Source organism: Toxorhynchites rutilus, chromosome 3, assembly GCF_029784135.1.
Source record: "Toxorhynchites rutilus septentrionalis strain SRP chromosome 3, ASM2978413v1, whole genome shotgun sequence".
Taxonomy (NCBI): domain Eukaryota; kingdom Metazoa; phylum Arthropoda; class Insecta; order Diptera; family Culicidae; genus Toxorhynchites; species Toxorhynchites rutilus.
Window position 1 is genome coordinate 111,256,581 of NC_073746.1, and position 13,609 is coordinate 111,270,189.

General features: G+C 40.3%; 1 protein-coding gene across 9 annotated transcripts in view; it reads left to right on the forward strand.

The window, feature by feature from the left end:
• The window catches only part of LOC129779888 (trafficking kinesin-binding protein milt), a 298,718-nt gene that overhangs the window by 259,693 nt on the left and 25,416 nt on the right, over window positions 1-13,609 (forward strand). The window contains exons 1-2 of one of the 9 annotated variants that reach the window (XM_055787634.1): window positions 191-401; window positions 8,067-8,819. The exons of 7 other annotated variants lie outside the window; for them this stretch is intronic. In XM_055787634.1, coding sequence (XP_055643609.1) covers window positions 8,255-8,819 — 565 coding nt within the window. In that variant the 5' untranslated portion in view covers window positions 191-401; window positions 8,067-8,254. Of the gene's footprint in view, window positions 1-190; window positions 402-8,023; window positions 8,820-13,609 lie in introns of those variants that run through there. One more of the 9 variants, XM_055787635.1, reaches the window with a different exon arrangement.

Here is a 13,609-nt window from a genome sequence, read left to right on the forward strand (position 1 = left end):
AATACAGTATGTATTGAATTGAATAAGAATAACATTGAGTCTGTACCATAACGCTGTTCACAATGGTACATACATCCCTAGTTTCACCCCTCAATAGCAACCTTGTCGTACGGCGGCTGTACTGCGCAGCATCCGGAAAATCCCAAACATCCCTGTATATCCCATCTGTATTCCTCACGTCAACCAGTGATCTGGACCAACTCGAATCGTCTACATTTCGCGAGCACGTATACTTCGTCGTGTATTCTGATTTTTTTTTTGCTATTGCATTCAAGAGCATTTCAAGCAGCAGACTGAAGTCGGTGCAGCCATATTGAATGCGTGTTTTTCCTTTGTGAGCTCAAGTTCGTGATTTCCTTTGATTTCCCTTCGGAACGGTGGTAGCGTGTTTAAGTGGCAAGGTGCGAAGAAATCACAGCACAGTGGTGTTGTGCGTATTGGATAATATTTGGTGCGAAACTGGTGCGAGTGCAAGAATTGCGTAGAGCTCATTGTTTCTAAACATAACAATTGAGCCACTCCTGTTTGTTTAATTGCATTATTTGAACAGACTTCAGGTGTAGGTGTACGGCTGGATCAGTTAGCAAATCGTGAAGTGAATTGATTCATACTCATTTTTATGCGTTAATTGTTAATAAGTTGATATCTGCATGAGTTCGGAAAATGAAAAACAACATGGATGTGAAAGATTTCCTCTCCATCTTCTAACCTTGTTCGTATCGATTCTAGCTTTCTGCATGAGTGCATCTTTCAAGCTCATTCCGCGGAAGAGGAAGAAATTAACTTCTATCTGAGAAAGAAAGGTGTCACTATCTCCAGTTCACATCCTGCAATAATAAACCCATCACGTGGGAAAGTGGAAAAATAACATCAACTGGACGAGTAGGCAACATTATCACTGCAACGAATAATAAGTGCTTCCTCAATATGGATGGATGACAAATGTAACTCCATTAAAAATAGGGTTGGGAACGCGCGAGCGAAGTCGTCGTCCCTTATGCATATGATTATATTTATATCATACAGGGGCGGCAGATAAATGAGAATGATGAGAAGCGCAGCGAAAAAATCATTGTTGATTCAGCCAATCAGAAGGAGGGGATGTATGAGAAGCACTTACTCCACCCACATCTCATTGATGGGAGGCTGTTGACATCGTAAAGAAGGGTGACGCCGCCGACCTTGCAACAATTACTACTGTAATCTATTGTGAAATCTCTGTTGCATTGTATACTTCTTCGCAAATCTGATGCAATCATAGTCTATTCAGGTCGTTCCGGTTAACTATGTCGATGACAATGGGTAGCGCATGTTTAATCAGTTATTGCTGTTGTGGCACAGAATATAGGCACTGATATAAGGTGTTCTTATCCATGAAAATGTGGATTAAGCTTATGAAGCTAAGCGACACAGATTTGTTGCAACCTTGTGCATGGAAAAATCGCTCCAACCGGACATAGATAACATTATCACTGGATCACATCTTTTTTCAATTTATTTCAATTGAAGTAAATTTAGGACAAATTAATTTTGCGTAAATAATATCATCGCATCACTCAACAATCATCATGTAACGGTAATGCCAGCTATTCATCGCCTAACATACGGTCTGCTGCATCAGTTATTGGTGCTATTAATAACACAACAATGGAAGCTTCATATCAAATGTCCCGCTTTGTACGGTCAAACTGTGAACCTTCGAACAATAGGAATACTCTTATGCCGAAAAAGGCGACATTGTGTAATTTACAACATGTTCCCGATAAGATAAAAAATATACACGAATAAATTAGGCTCTGTTACAGCTGAAGTGCTAAATGAGCATAATAAAATAAACAGATGGAATAAAAAAAAAGTCTTCCAGTAGAAGTGCCGAGTCAGAAATATGTCACTTTTTTCTGAAATAGTTTTATTGTTAGTAATTATGTTTACTGCGAACGGATTGTGAATCCAATCGAATCTGAAATTCTTGAAGACTTGTCTGACAAGCTTTGAAGTGTGATTTGAATTGACGACAATTGGAAGCATTTCCTACCTCATTTAAACATCTGTCCTGTGCAATTCTGTGCTTAACTACCCGTGCTCTCAATAATGAGCAAATTAGGCAGCGTCAAGGCACATATTTTATGTACCATCGTAAATCAAGCGCGCGTAAATCGATCGCTAATAATGCAAATACAGTGATCGTCGAGCGAACACTGTGGAAAAAGGAGATATAGCAACTTAAGCTCTGTCCATTTCTAATTTGTTGGGTATAAAAATAAGGCAATCGTGATTTCTTTTACACAGTCTCGTTCCAGCCAGCGAGCAGTTACCAGTCTTTCTTGATGTTAATATCATACACAGTGATTTTGTGGATATCGCACACAACGTTCGGATACTGATGAAACCTAAATAAAATCATTCGCGATTTATATTTCACAGTCTCGCTTCAGCCAGCAAGTAGTCAACGACTTTCTTTATGCTAAGGTCAAACTCAGCGGCTCAAGAGGGAAACAATTTCTGAGGATCAATAGTGTGTTTTGAATGAATTATGTCGCCTACAGATTTTGTGTATTTTTTCACTACACGCACACATTGTTGTTGTTTTTTATTGCGCTATCAAATGTTTATTTTTAAAGGGTGTGTCACATCAAATTGCATCACGGAAAAAACGCTGTAGAAATTTGCCCAGTAGACCGATCCTTTTGAAAATTTTAGACAGTAAAATAAAAACTATTAAACAACTTTTGGCATTTTCTTTTTATTCATACTTCGAGCCCAAGCCCGTATGCTCGCACCTTCCTCTTTACCCCGTCCATAAGGTTCTGTACAACGTCAGGTTGTAGTTTTTGACGTAGGACTACGTCTTTCATTTCTATACCGGGATGTAAAATCAAAGTTTCGAAAACGAAAGCGTTACGCCGGAGACCGAGATTTTGAGCGTTAATAGCTCCTAAACAACTGAACGAAATGGTATGATAAACACTTCATTCGAAAGATAAAATGTCTACGCGTTATATACTTGTTACTTTTTGATCCAAAAACTTGGTTCAATAGTCTTAAAATTGCTTTCAAAACAGGCTATTGAAATCACCAATCGGTATATAAGCGAGCGGCGCTCGGAAATCCACTCAGTTCTAATTGAACAGCGATTGGAGCATGTTGTCGCTGTTGCGGTGAAGCTCTTTATTTATCATGAAAGCGCGGATGAACGGTGTCACCAAGAGCCTGTTTGTGCACCCTAGGCCAGAAGGGAATCTATCAGGAGGAGAGTGATGCCACAAACGGTTCCCTGGGAAGACATCGCTACACACACATACACGCGCGGCTATTAACAGGTGGTTATCGAGTTGGCATTAACCACTGGTGGGCTTCCAGTATCGAGGAAAATGTGGAAATATCTAATCGTTACTGAAAATAATCTGCCAGTTCCTTTGGGAATTTTCAAAATATATTCATGTGAAAGAGTTTAATTGAATGTTTTCTATCCATGTTACACTGTGACCAAATATGTTTCAATCAAGTGCTATTAACAGGTGGTTATCGAGTTGGCATTAACCGCTGGTGGGCTTCCAGTATCGAGGAAAATGTGGAAATAACTAATCGTTACTGAAAATAATCTGCCAGTTCCTCTGGGAATTTTCAAAATATATTCATGTGAAAGAGTTTAACTGAATGTTTTCTATCCATGTAACACTATGACCAAATATGTTTCAATCAAGTGCTATTAACAGGTGGTTATCGAGTTGGCATTAACCACTGGTGGACTTCCAGTATCGAGGAAAATGTGGAAATATCTAATCGTTACTGAAAATAATCTGCCAGTTCCTTTGGGAATTTTCAAAATATATTCATGTGAAAGAGTTTAATTGAATGTTTTCTATCCATGTAACACTGTGATCAAATACATTTGGTTTTGTGGTTTTTCAATCAATCGCAATTAACAGGATAGCTTCAGAAGATTATTCTTCCCCATCAGTAGGATATTTCCGTATCCAATATTGTATGCGCCCGCAATCGATTATTGCTCAGTCGCCGAAAGTTCCGAGCTCAGAGAGTTCATTCCCCTCTAGTTTGCCTTCCAAATTGCCATCGTAAACCACACCTTCTCTCGATTCAATCACACACAAAAAGCATACTTAAGCGATATTCTGGTGGTGAGACACATTCATTTTTCGTGAGGACATCGACAAGACAACATCGTTGCCTAACGTGCTGGAGGAGGTGGACGGCGAAGGATCGACACATACACGCGCAGAACTCTTTCCGTTAGGATGCCATTCAGCATCGAGAAAGTTCCGGAAAGATCTAATCATTGCTGGAAAATAATCTGCCAGTTTCTTTGGGAATTTTCAAAATATATTCATGTGAAAGAGTTTAATTGAATGTTTTCTATCCATGTAACACTGTGACCAAATATGTTTCAATCAAGTGCTATTAACAGGTGGTTATCGAGTTGGTATTAACCACTTTTGGGCTTCCAGCATCGAGGAAAATGTGGAAATATCTAATCGTTACTGAAAATAATCTGCCAGTTCCTTTGGGAATTTTCAAAATATATTCATGTTAAAGAGTTTATTTGAATGTTTTCTTTCCATAAAATATCCATATATTACATTTGGGTTTGTGATTTGTCAATCAAGTACAGTTAGCAGGTTAGCAGAACAAGGTTTTTCGTATCCTATATTGGATGCATAAAACCTTGTGCCTCCAACGTAACGCTCTCGTTTCCGAAGTCCCCCAAATATTCATTTATTCATTCATTCAGAATGGATTTAGATTCAACTTCGAACAAATGATCTCTAAATCAACGATAGTCCTACGTCACCCTTGCGGTTATACCATAGATATAACCCACTTCCTGTTTTTTTTAACAGAAATCCATTTTCTCTTGAAGTCCGCCTCCGATTTGACAACTTTTGGGTTCTTCCGTAGGGCCTGCTTCATAATCGCCCAATATTTCTCTATTGGGCGAAGCTCCGGCGCGTTGGGCGGGTTCATTTCCTTTGGCACGAAGGTGACCCCGTTGGCTTCGTACCACTCCAACACGTCCTTTGAATAGTGGCACGAAGCGAGATCCGGCCAGAAGATGGTCGGGCCCTCGTGCTGCTTCAATACGGGTAGTAAGCGCTTCTGTAGGCACTCCTTAAGGTAAACCTGCCCGTTTACTGTGCCGGTCATCACGAAGGGGGCGCTCCGCTTTCCGCAAGAGCAGATCGCTTGCCACACCATGTACTTTTTGGCAAACTTGGATAGTTTCTGCTCGCGAATCTCCTCCGGAACGCTGAATTTGTCCTCTGCGGAGAAGAACAACAGGCCCGGCAGCTGACGAAAGTCCGCTTTGACGTAGGTTTCGTCGTCCATTACCAGGCAATGCGGCTTCGTCAGCATTTCGGTGTACAGCTTCCGGGCTCGCGTCTTCCCCACCATGTTTTGCCTTTCGTCGCGGTTAGGAGCCTTCTGAACCTTGTATGTACGCAGGCCCTCCCGCTGCTTGGTCCACTGGACGAATGAACTTGACAAATTCAGCTTATTGACGACATCCCGGATCGAACTTCTCGGATCACGTCTAAACTGCTTAACTACGCGCTTGTGATCTTTTTCACTGACGGAGCATCCATTTTTGCCGTTCTTCACCTTCCCGTCGATGGTTAGGTTCCCGAAGTATCGTTTTAGTACTCTGCTGACCGTGGATTGGACGATTCCCAGCATCTTACCGATGTCCCGATGTGACAACTCCGGATTCTCGAAATGAGTGCACAGGATTAATTCACGACGTTCTTTTTCGTTCGACGACATTTTTCCAAATTTACGAAAAATTGACAGTGAAGCATGGCCAACGTGATCTATACACTCTTATCTGATTATAAGCGGAAGCTGAAGATATAATTCCAAAAAATTAAATTTCTACAGCGTTTTTTCCGTGACGCAATTTGATGTGACACACCCTTTAGTAGTTCAATTAATATTCTACAAACACAAATATTCGTTCACATTTTCGCTTCGTTGTGCCTTCCGCTTAACATCCGCCATTAAGTTGTTTACAGCGGCTTCGTTAGCGGTTTCGTCAATTTTTTCCTCCAAATGGCGGCCAAGTAAGAGGAGCACTAGGATTGGGCGATCATGGATCGATTTTTTTCCATTCCCAAAAAGTCATAAAGATCGATCTTTTTCTTTCTTTTTTTTCGATCTCAGAATTTTTTTCAGTGTACATTGATTTTAATCTCACCACCTGACAAATTTTATAAACATAATGTCAACGTTTGGATCGCTTTCGAGAATGTCAAATTAGTGATAGTGAATCTAGGTGAAACTGCTGTTTATGTTTGATCTAGGATTGGGCGATCTTGAATCGATATTCAGAAGATCGATTTTTTTATTTAAGACAAACTTTTTGTAAATTTGTTTATACATCGGTTTTAATCTCACCAAAGATCGCCTAATAAATTTTATAAACATAATGGCAACGTTTAACCGCTTTGGCTTGCTAACAAAGTCAGTTTAATCATTCTTCGATTTTATTCCGTACAAATTCTGACAGGATCAGAACTAGCGACAGCTACTAAGGGTCATGAAATTTTTGTTCCATGTTTAAAGAATAGACGATACGCATAGAAAATAAGTAGATGATTGGAAAAAAATGCTTTCGATTCGACAAAGATCGATTCTTTTGCACAGATACAATCAATGAATCGCTCCCTACGCCGTTTAGAAAATCGATTCGGCTAAATCGATGAAGGAACATTAAAAAAATCGTAAAATTTAAATAAACCAAAGTTTGATCGGTGCCTCCTTTCTCGAAGATTTCATTCGTCTGAACTGGAAGACCTTATACTATACTTGTTAGTTTAAGGTCCTTTGTACGCTTTTGGTGCCTTGTTGATTGAGAACAGCATATATTTTGAAATCATGTACTTCAACTGCAATCGCTGCTTGAACTGTCATTGAATGCGAGGAGTTGGGGATTCAATGTCGTGTTCTTCAATTTCCGTGGAAATCGTCATATGCACTATCCATTCATTTCAATCATTTACCGTTAAGACTTCATCTGCTCATATATGCTATACGGCAATTTGAATAAACCAGCATTAAATCATTGCATAAAGTATGGCTCATTATGTTGATAGCTGCGCATAGTAACATGACCTGTATACATTCTTCCCAACGAAGCGTCATACATCATCCCCTACTCTCGCTACATTGCTGCTACAACAGCGATGCTCCTTTATTTTTTCTAGAATGAGACAATGTTGGATCATTAGTCATGGGAGATTGATTTCAAATTTCTTCCATGATGAAGTTGTTGCTGCTGTTCTGTCTCGCCCACTTATGCAACTCGCGCCGTCGCCCTCCCAACAACGCAGGTTCACAGATTCGCACGGGTTTTGTAAAAATTTTGCGCACATTGTTTGTTGACTGGCTGCGTTCATGTTAATTCAGCCATTCAAACTGATTCACCGTTATGCAAATGAATGCGATGTATGCGCACAGGTTATGTTAGGAGCGCGTTGCATCCATCATCATCATCTTCATATGTTCGTTTCATCCCAGGAAATCTGATATCGTTCATCATTTGTGATGATGTATTATGGCGAGCTAACTGTGCTTTTCCGGTTGAGCACTTAGTTGATAAGCCTCGTTTTCTTCGTCTGACACATTTAGACGATGTTTTTTTGTCCAACTCTCTGGCATATCGTTCATAGCTCGTAACGTTCTAAACTTAAACAAACCAAACCCCCCCCCCCCCCCTAGATTACGGAAGCGCTATGGTTATGACCTAATTTGTGCGGTATCCATGCGCTTTTTTGTCTTGTTTGCCCTTTTTTACAACCGTGTTGTCTTTTCCCCACTGGGGAGAACTGCACGCGCCAGATATTCTTGACAGGGCAGAATGGGAAAGAGTCCGGGTGGGGCAATAATACGATTCAAACCATTTCTAGGTTGAACGAAAGGAAAATCAAAGGTTAGGCCATGCGCAGAAGCTGGTATTTCCTCCGTTCCGTAATATTATGTTGTTTAGAGCTTTACACGGCACTCGCACCAGTAAACAACAGGGGATCATATTTGTTTTTATGTTCAATCAGAAAGTGTACAAATGACTGTAGTTGCGGAATTTAAACTGTGAGTGAACTTATCCAATCCTCAAGTGAATGAAATGTGATAGTGGTTTTATTTTTCGCAACCTAAAACCCATCGAAATGAAACGAATGATGGGCCCAAACTGAAAAAAAATCCTCGTGATAATATAAGCAGCCACTATTCACCGTCCATCATGCTCACCCGAGCCGTGAATGCATTCCGCAAACGCCGACCAAAGCAGTCCAGTAAGGAGTCAGACCAGGATGCTAGTACCCGAACCACCACTAGCGACACTGAAACGGAAACAGACGATTGTGCTAGCTGCCGTTCGGAGCCAGCCGGTAGTAGGCTCACCCGCGGCAAGGATTCTTCGAGCGATACGGAGCGTGGTGGTGGTGGCGGCCGCGACCGAAGGCGGTTCCTTCATTTCGCCAGCAGTAGTGCCAGTGCTTCCTCGCTGTTGCGGCTTCGATCACGATCCCGATCAAACGAGGTTTCCACCAACAGCAACAGTACGATAAGTAGTAGCAACAGCAGAGAGTGTGTTAATTGTGGTAATGTGGTTGTTGGTAATGGGGGTGAAACGAAACGATCGGCGGCAACCGACCGCAAGATGAAAGGCCGGAATGGCGATAGCGCGGAAAAGCCCCGCCACAAACAGGATCGGAGACGTTGCGCCACCGATCGTCGGTCCCCTGTCGACGGAGGTGACGACAGGACCAATTGCTGTAACGCTTCATCTGGTGGTTTGAGAACAGGTGTGAATGATTTGACTGCTTTGGGTTTGACACGACGAGATAGGTTTGGTTGGTGGTGTGGCGAGCATATTATGATATGTATATAAATTTACCATTCTGTCACACCTTCGACCAAATTACATGCAATTATCAACACCCTGACTTCTCTCTATTTTACTTCCACTTTCTTTTCTCTGTTTTGTGTGAGTTTGTTTGTTTGTGATAATGACCACATTATGAATCAAATCAATTAATAATAAAAGTGAACGGCAGCTCCAACAGCTGCATGTATGTTTCATGGAAACAGTGTATAAAAATATGATTAAAAATAATAACATTTTATTTTCAGTGTGTTCATATATTGTTTTCGGAAATTAGAAAAATGTCAATAATTACCCGAGATTATATTTCTTCATACTGGAAGGATTTACCGAACGCGTCATTTAATTTTTGAACTCGTAACATTGCAGGCGACAGTTTGATGATTTGGGGAGAATTTTCTCAAAAGGCCTGGTTTAGATAGCTTACCATCGATACGAATGAACAGACAGAAGTGCAACGAAGTACTTCAGAATCATTTACGGTTGTTTTTGCATCAAATACAATGTGATAATTGGGTAATTTGGCATCAATTCATAAAATCTGGAAGGTCATGGCATTGTTTAATGAATAGGGGCTTCAGATTCTGGACTGGTCAGCTTGTTTACCAACTCAAAACCCTGTCTGGAACTTATGAGGAGTGATCGGACAAATAGTAGATGTAACTTACCAGCAGTATGAGTGATTTGAGAAGCTTAAACGAGCAGTATCCTCTGCGTAGAACGGGATATCCACTACAACATGGCGCAGCTTGGTCGTAACCACCCCGAATGGGTTATTTGGACTGATTGAGAACTAAAGATGACCTACGAATTAGAAACTTATCGTAATTCATGTTAAATTAGCGTTAATTTTGTAAAGAAGTGAGAGTTTTTCCATCTGGTTCTATAGTTATGAAACACTGGAATTATAGTTTTTTGAATGTTTCGCGCCTGAACACAACAATAAAGTTGAGTACAAGAGCCGCCGCAGTTTGCTTGTATCGTCAGTGATGTTGATGTTTTGAATTATAGAGATTTGAGAAGACACATTTGAAAACTCAAGCTAGAGGTGAACAAACTCCCCTCAGCAACAACAAAAACAACAACTTAAACTCTCGGGATTCAGAAACCTGTGATATGTGTGAGGCACATCAGCGGAAAATTAATCACATAGACTTATTTCTTTGCACAAGTCCGTTTTCGAGGGATTTTCGATTAGATAGTGCTTGATATTTTTTGAATGTTTGATAGTAAGTTTCATAAAATGAATAATATTCTTTATTATAATAAACTAGCTGACCCGGCAAACTTCGTCCCGCCCAAATCTTGATTTTTATTATCAATACCTTCCAACATTCACGTTTTTTACTAAGCGCAAGTTCATGGGTCCAATCGCAGAACTGTTGAATTGAATTTACCATTTACTATAAAATTCCTAGCACTTCTACCAAAACTTATCATTATAATATCAGATTATTTTCAGACACAATTCTCGTTCAAGATTTTTCAACCACTTGCAAATAACATGTTTCTCCGTTACATGGAATAAATGTTTGATACAGAAAATATGATAGAATAAAGACAGCCCTCAATCGGACAATTCCTCGAGTTTTGCTCCTATCAACACATTCGGCAATCCATTTTTATTGGTATAGATAGAAGAAGATAACGATATTTCGTCAGCGCAAACAGCAAATGGACTAACTACGCTTGTCACTATGTAAATGTAAAACATAGGGGAAATTAATTTTCTGAATTTTCCCTTTTTCCTTCAGAGTTTTCCGACAATTTTCAATTGTCATGTTTGATTGGAATATTTTTGGTTGAAACATGTGTAATATTTTTATGAGACCCCCTCTCCATTCCAGAGGAGGGAGGGGTGTCATACCATCATAGAAACATTTCTCATACCCAAAAACCATCACATCTCAAATTGTGCTTGATTAGCTCTCGAGTTATGCAGAAGTTTGTATTTCATTTGTATGGCAGCCCCCCCCCCCCCCCTTAGAGAGGGGGTGGAGTGTATAACCACCGTGAAAATATTTATTGCGCCCTAAAACCGTCACATGCCAAATTTGGCTCCATTTGCTTGATTAGTTTTCGCGTTATGCAGAAATTTGTGATTAATGTGTATGACAGCCCCCCCTTAGAGTGGAGGGAGGAGTGTCTAACCCCCATAGACACATTTATTGCACCCTAAAACCTCAATATGCCTAATTTGGTTTCATTTGCTTGATTAATTCTCGAGTAATGCGAGTAATGGCAGCTCCCCCTTAGAGAGGGGGGTGGGGTGTCCTAACACCATAGAAACATTTATTGCACCCTAAAACCTTCACATGCCAAATTTCGTTTCATTTTATTGATTAATTCTCGAGTAATGCAGAAATTTGTGTTTCATTTGTATGGCAGCTCCCCCTTGGAGAGGAGGGAGGAGTGTCTAACCACCATAGACACATTTATTGCTCCCTAAAACCTCCACATGCCAAATTTGGTTTCATTTACTTGATTAATTCTCGAGTAATGCAGAAATTTATGTTTCACTTGTATGGCATCCCCTCCTAAGAGAGGAGGGAGGAGTACCTAACCACCATAGAATCATTTATTGCACCCTAAAACATCCACATGCCAAATTTCGTTACATTTGCTTGATTAATTCTCGAATAATGTAGAAATTTGTGTTTCATTTGTATTTTTGTATGTTGTATGTTTTCATTTGTATGTTTTTCGTTTTCTACTGGCCTCAATACATAGCAGGACTCTATCATAGTTTGGCATCACTGCTTGTATTAATCTACCAATTACAATTTATCACTGCAATTTTAATAGAAGACATTTTACGAGTTTGAAATAATGTTATAAAAAATCTAATTTCGAAAAAAAATTGTTTTATAAAGATTTTTATCGATATTTTACTCGTTTACCTTGAAATGGGGACGCGTGTGCATTACTGCACATGGGTAGTTTTCACCCTTATATGGCAGATGGGGATGAAATTTTATGCTAGATGGGTTCCTGGCACCATCTAGTATAAGAATCAACCATTGGACGCCCCGGATTTTTACGAACTTTTTGGCCAAAACACCATGGCCCTCAAACATACAGAGCATTGGAGACAGCAACATCCCAATTACGAGAGACCATGGCCGTCAAAGTGTTAAACTCTCTCCTGTTCTTTTTTATTTTATTTTTTCTTTCTCTTTGTTTCCTTAACTCTTGTTATTTTCTTCATTTTCGTTGATTTTTTTGTTCTGTTCCCATATTGTTTTTATTTTTTTTCTTCATCTGCCTCTTATTCTTTTGTTTAGTTTTTTTATATATATAAAAATGTGCATGAAACAAACAGAATTCTGTTTTAGACATGCAACATTTGTTGTGGTATCAGACGGAAATTGGTTTAGATACCGTTTTTGATGTTGAAAATGCCTTTTTCTGACGTGAAATACTTCTTCCAGCTGAAGGTGAAAAGTAAGAAACTAGCGGAAAATATTATTGAGGTCAATTTAGACGGTGTGAGCTAATGATGTTGTAGTTAAACCGATACCAAACTTCTTAACCTGTCCGTCTTAATCCCAGTTCCCCTACATGGGTATCAAGCTAACATGTTCGAACAAACGTTTATTAAGGATTTTTTCAAGCATGTTTGTATAATGGTTTTCAATAAACTACCACTGGTACACCCAAACTAGTGTTGGTAGAAAAGATAACTTCCTTGGCAGAAAAGATGTTTTTTATGGTGTTGCAGGGTCAAATGCACAAATAAAATAAAAACACGTGTTTTCGTGAGTGTTAAAATGTTTGTATGTATTGAGCAAACTTTTCAATCTCTCAGGACCATGCATAGATGCATGCTTATTTGCAAAGTGTCTTTTAATCACGGAAAAAACGCTGTAGAAATTCGCCCAGTAGACCGATCCTTTTGAAAATTTTAGACAGTAAAATAAAAACTATTAAACAACTGTTGGCATTTTCTTTTTATTCATACTTCGAGCCCAAGCCCGTATGCTCGCACCTTCCTCTTTACCCCGTCCATAAGGTTCTGTACAACGTCAGGTTGTAGTTTTTTTTTTTTGAACAGAAATCCATTTTCTCTTGAAGTCCGCCTCCGATTTGATAACTTTTGGGTTCTTCCGGAGGGCCTGCTTCATAATCGCCAAATATTTCTCTATTGGGCGAAGCTCCGGCGCGTTGGGCGGGTTCATTTTCTTTGGCACGAAGGTGACCCCGTTGGCTTCGTACCACTCCAACACGTCCTTTGAATAGTGGCACGAAGCGAGATCCGGCCAGAAGATGGTCGGGCTCTCGTGCTGCTTCAATAGTGGTAGTAAGCGCTTCTGTAGGCACTCCTTAAGGTAAACCTGCCCGTTTACCGTGCCGGTCATCACGAAGGGGGCGCTCCGCTTTCCGCAAGAGCAGATCGCTTGCCACACCATGTACTTTTTGGCAAACTTGGATAGTTTCTGCTTGCGAATCTCCTCCGGAACGCTGAATTTGTCCTCTGCGGAGAAGAACAACAGGCCCGGCAGCTGACGAAAGTCCGCTTTGACGTAGGTTTCGTCGTCCATTACCAGGCAATGCGGCTTCGTCAGCATTACGGTGTACAGCTTCCGGGCTCGCGTCTTCCCCACCATATTTTGCCTTTCGTCGCGGTTAGGAGCCTTCTGAACCTTGTATGTACGCAGGCCCACCCGCTGCTTGGTCCGCTGGACGAATGAACTTGACAAATTCAGCTTA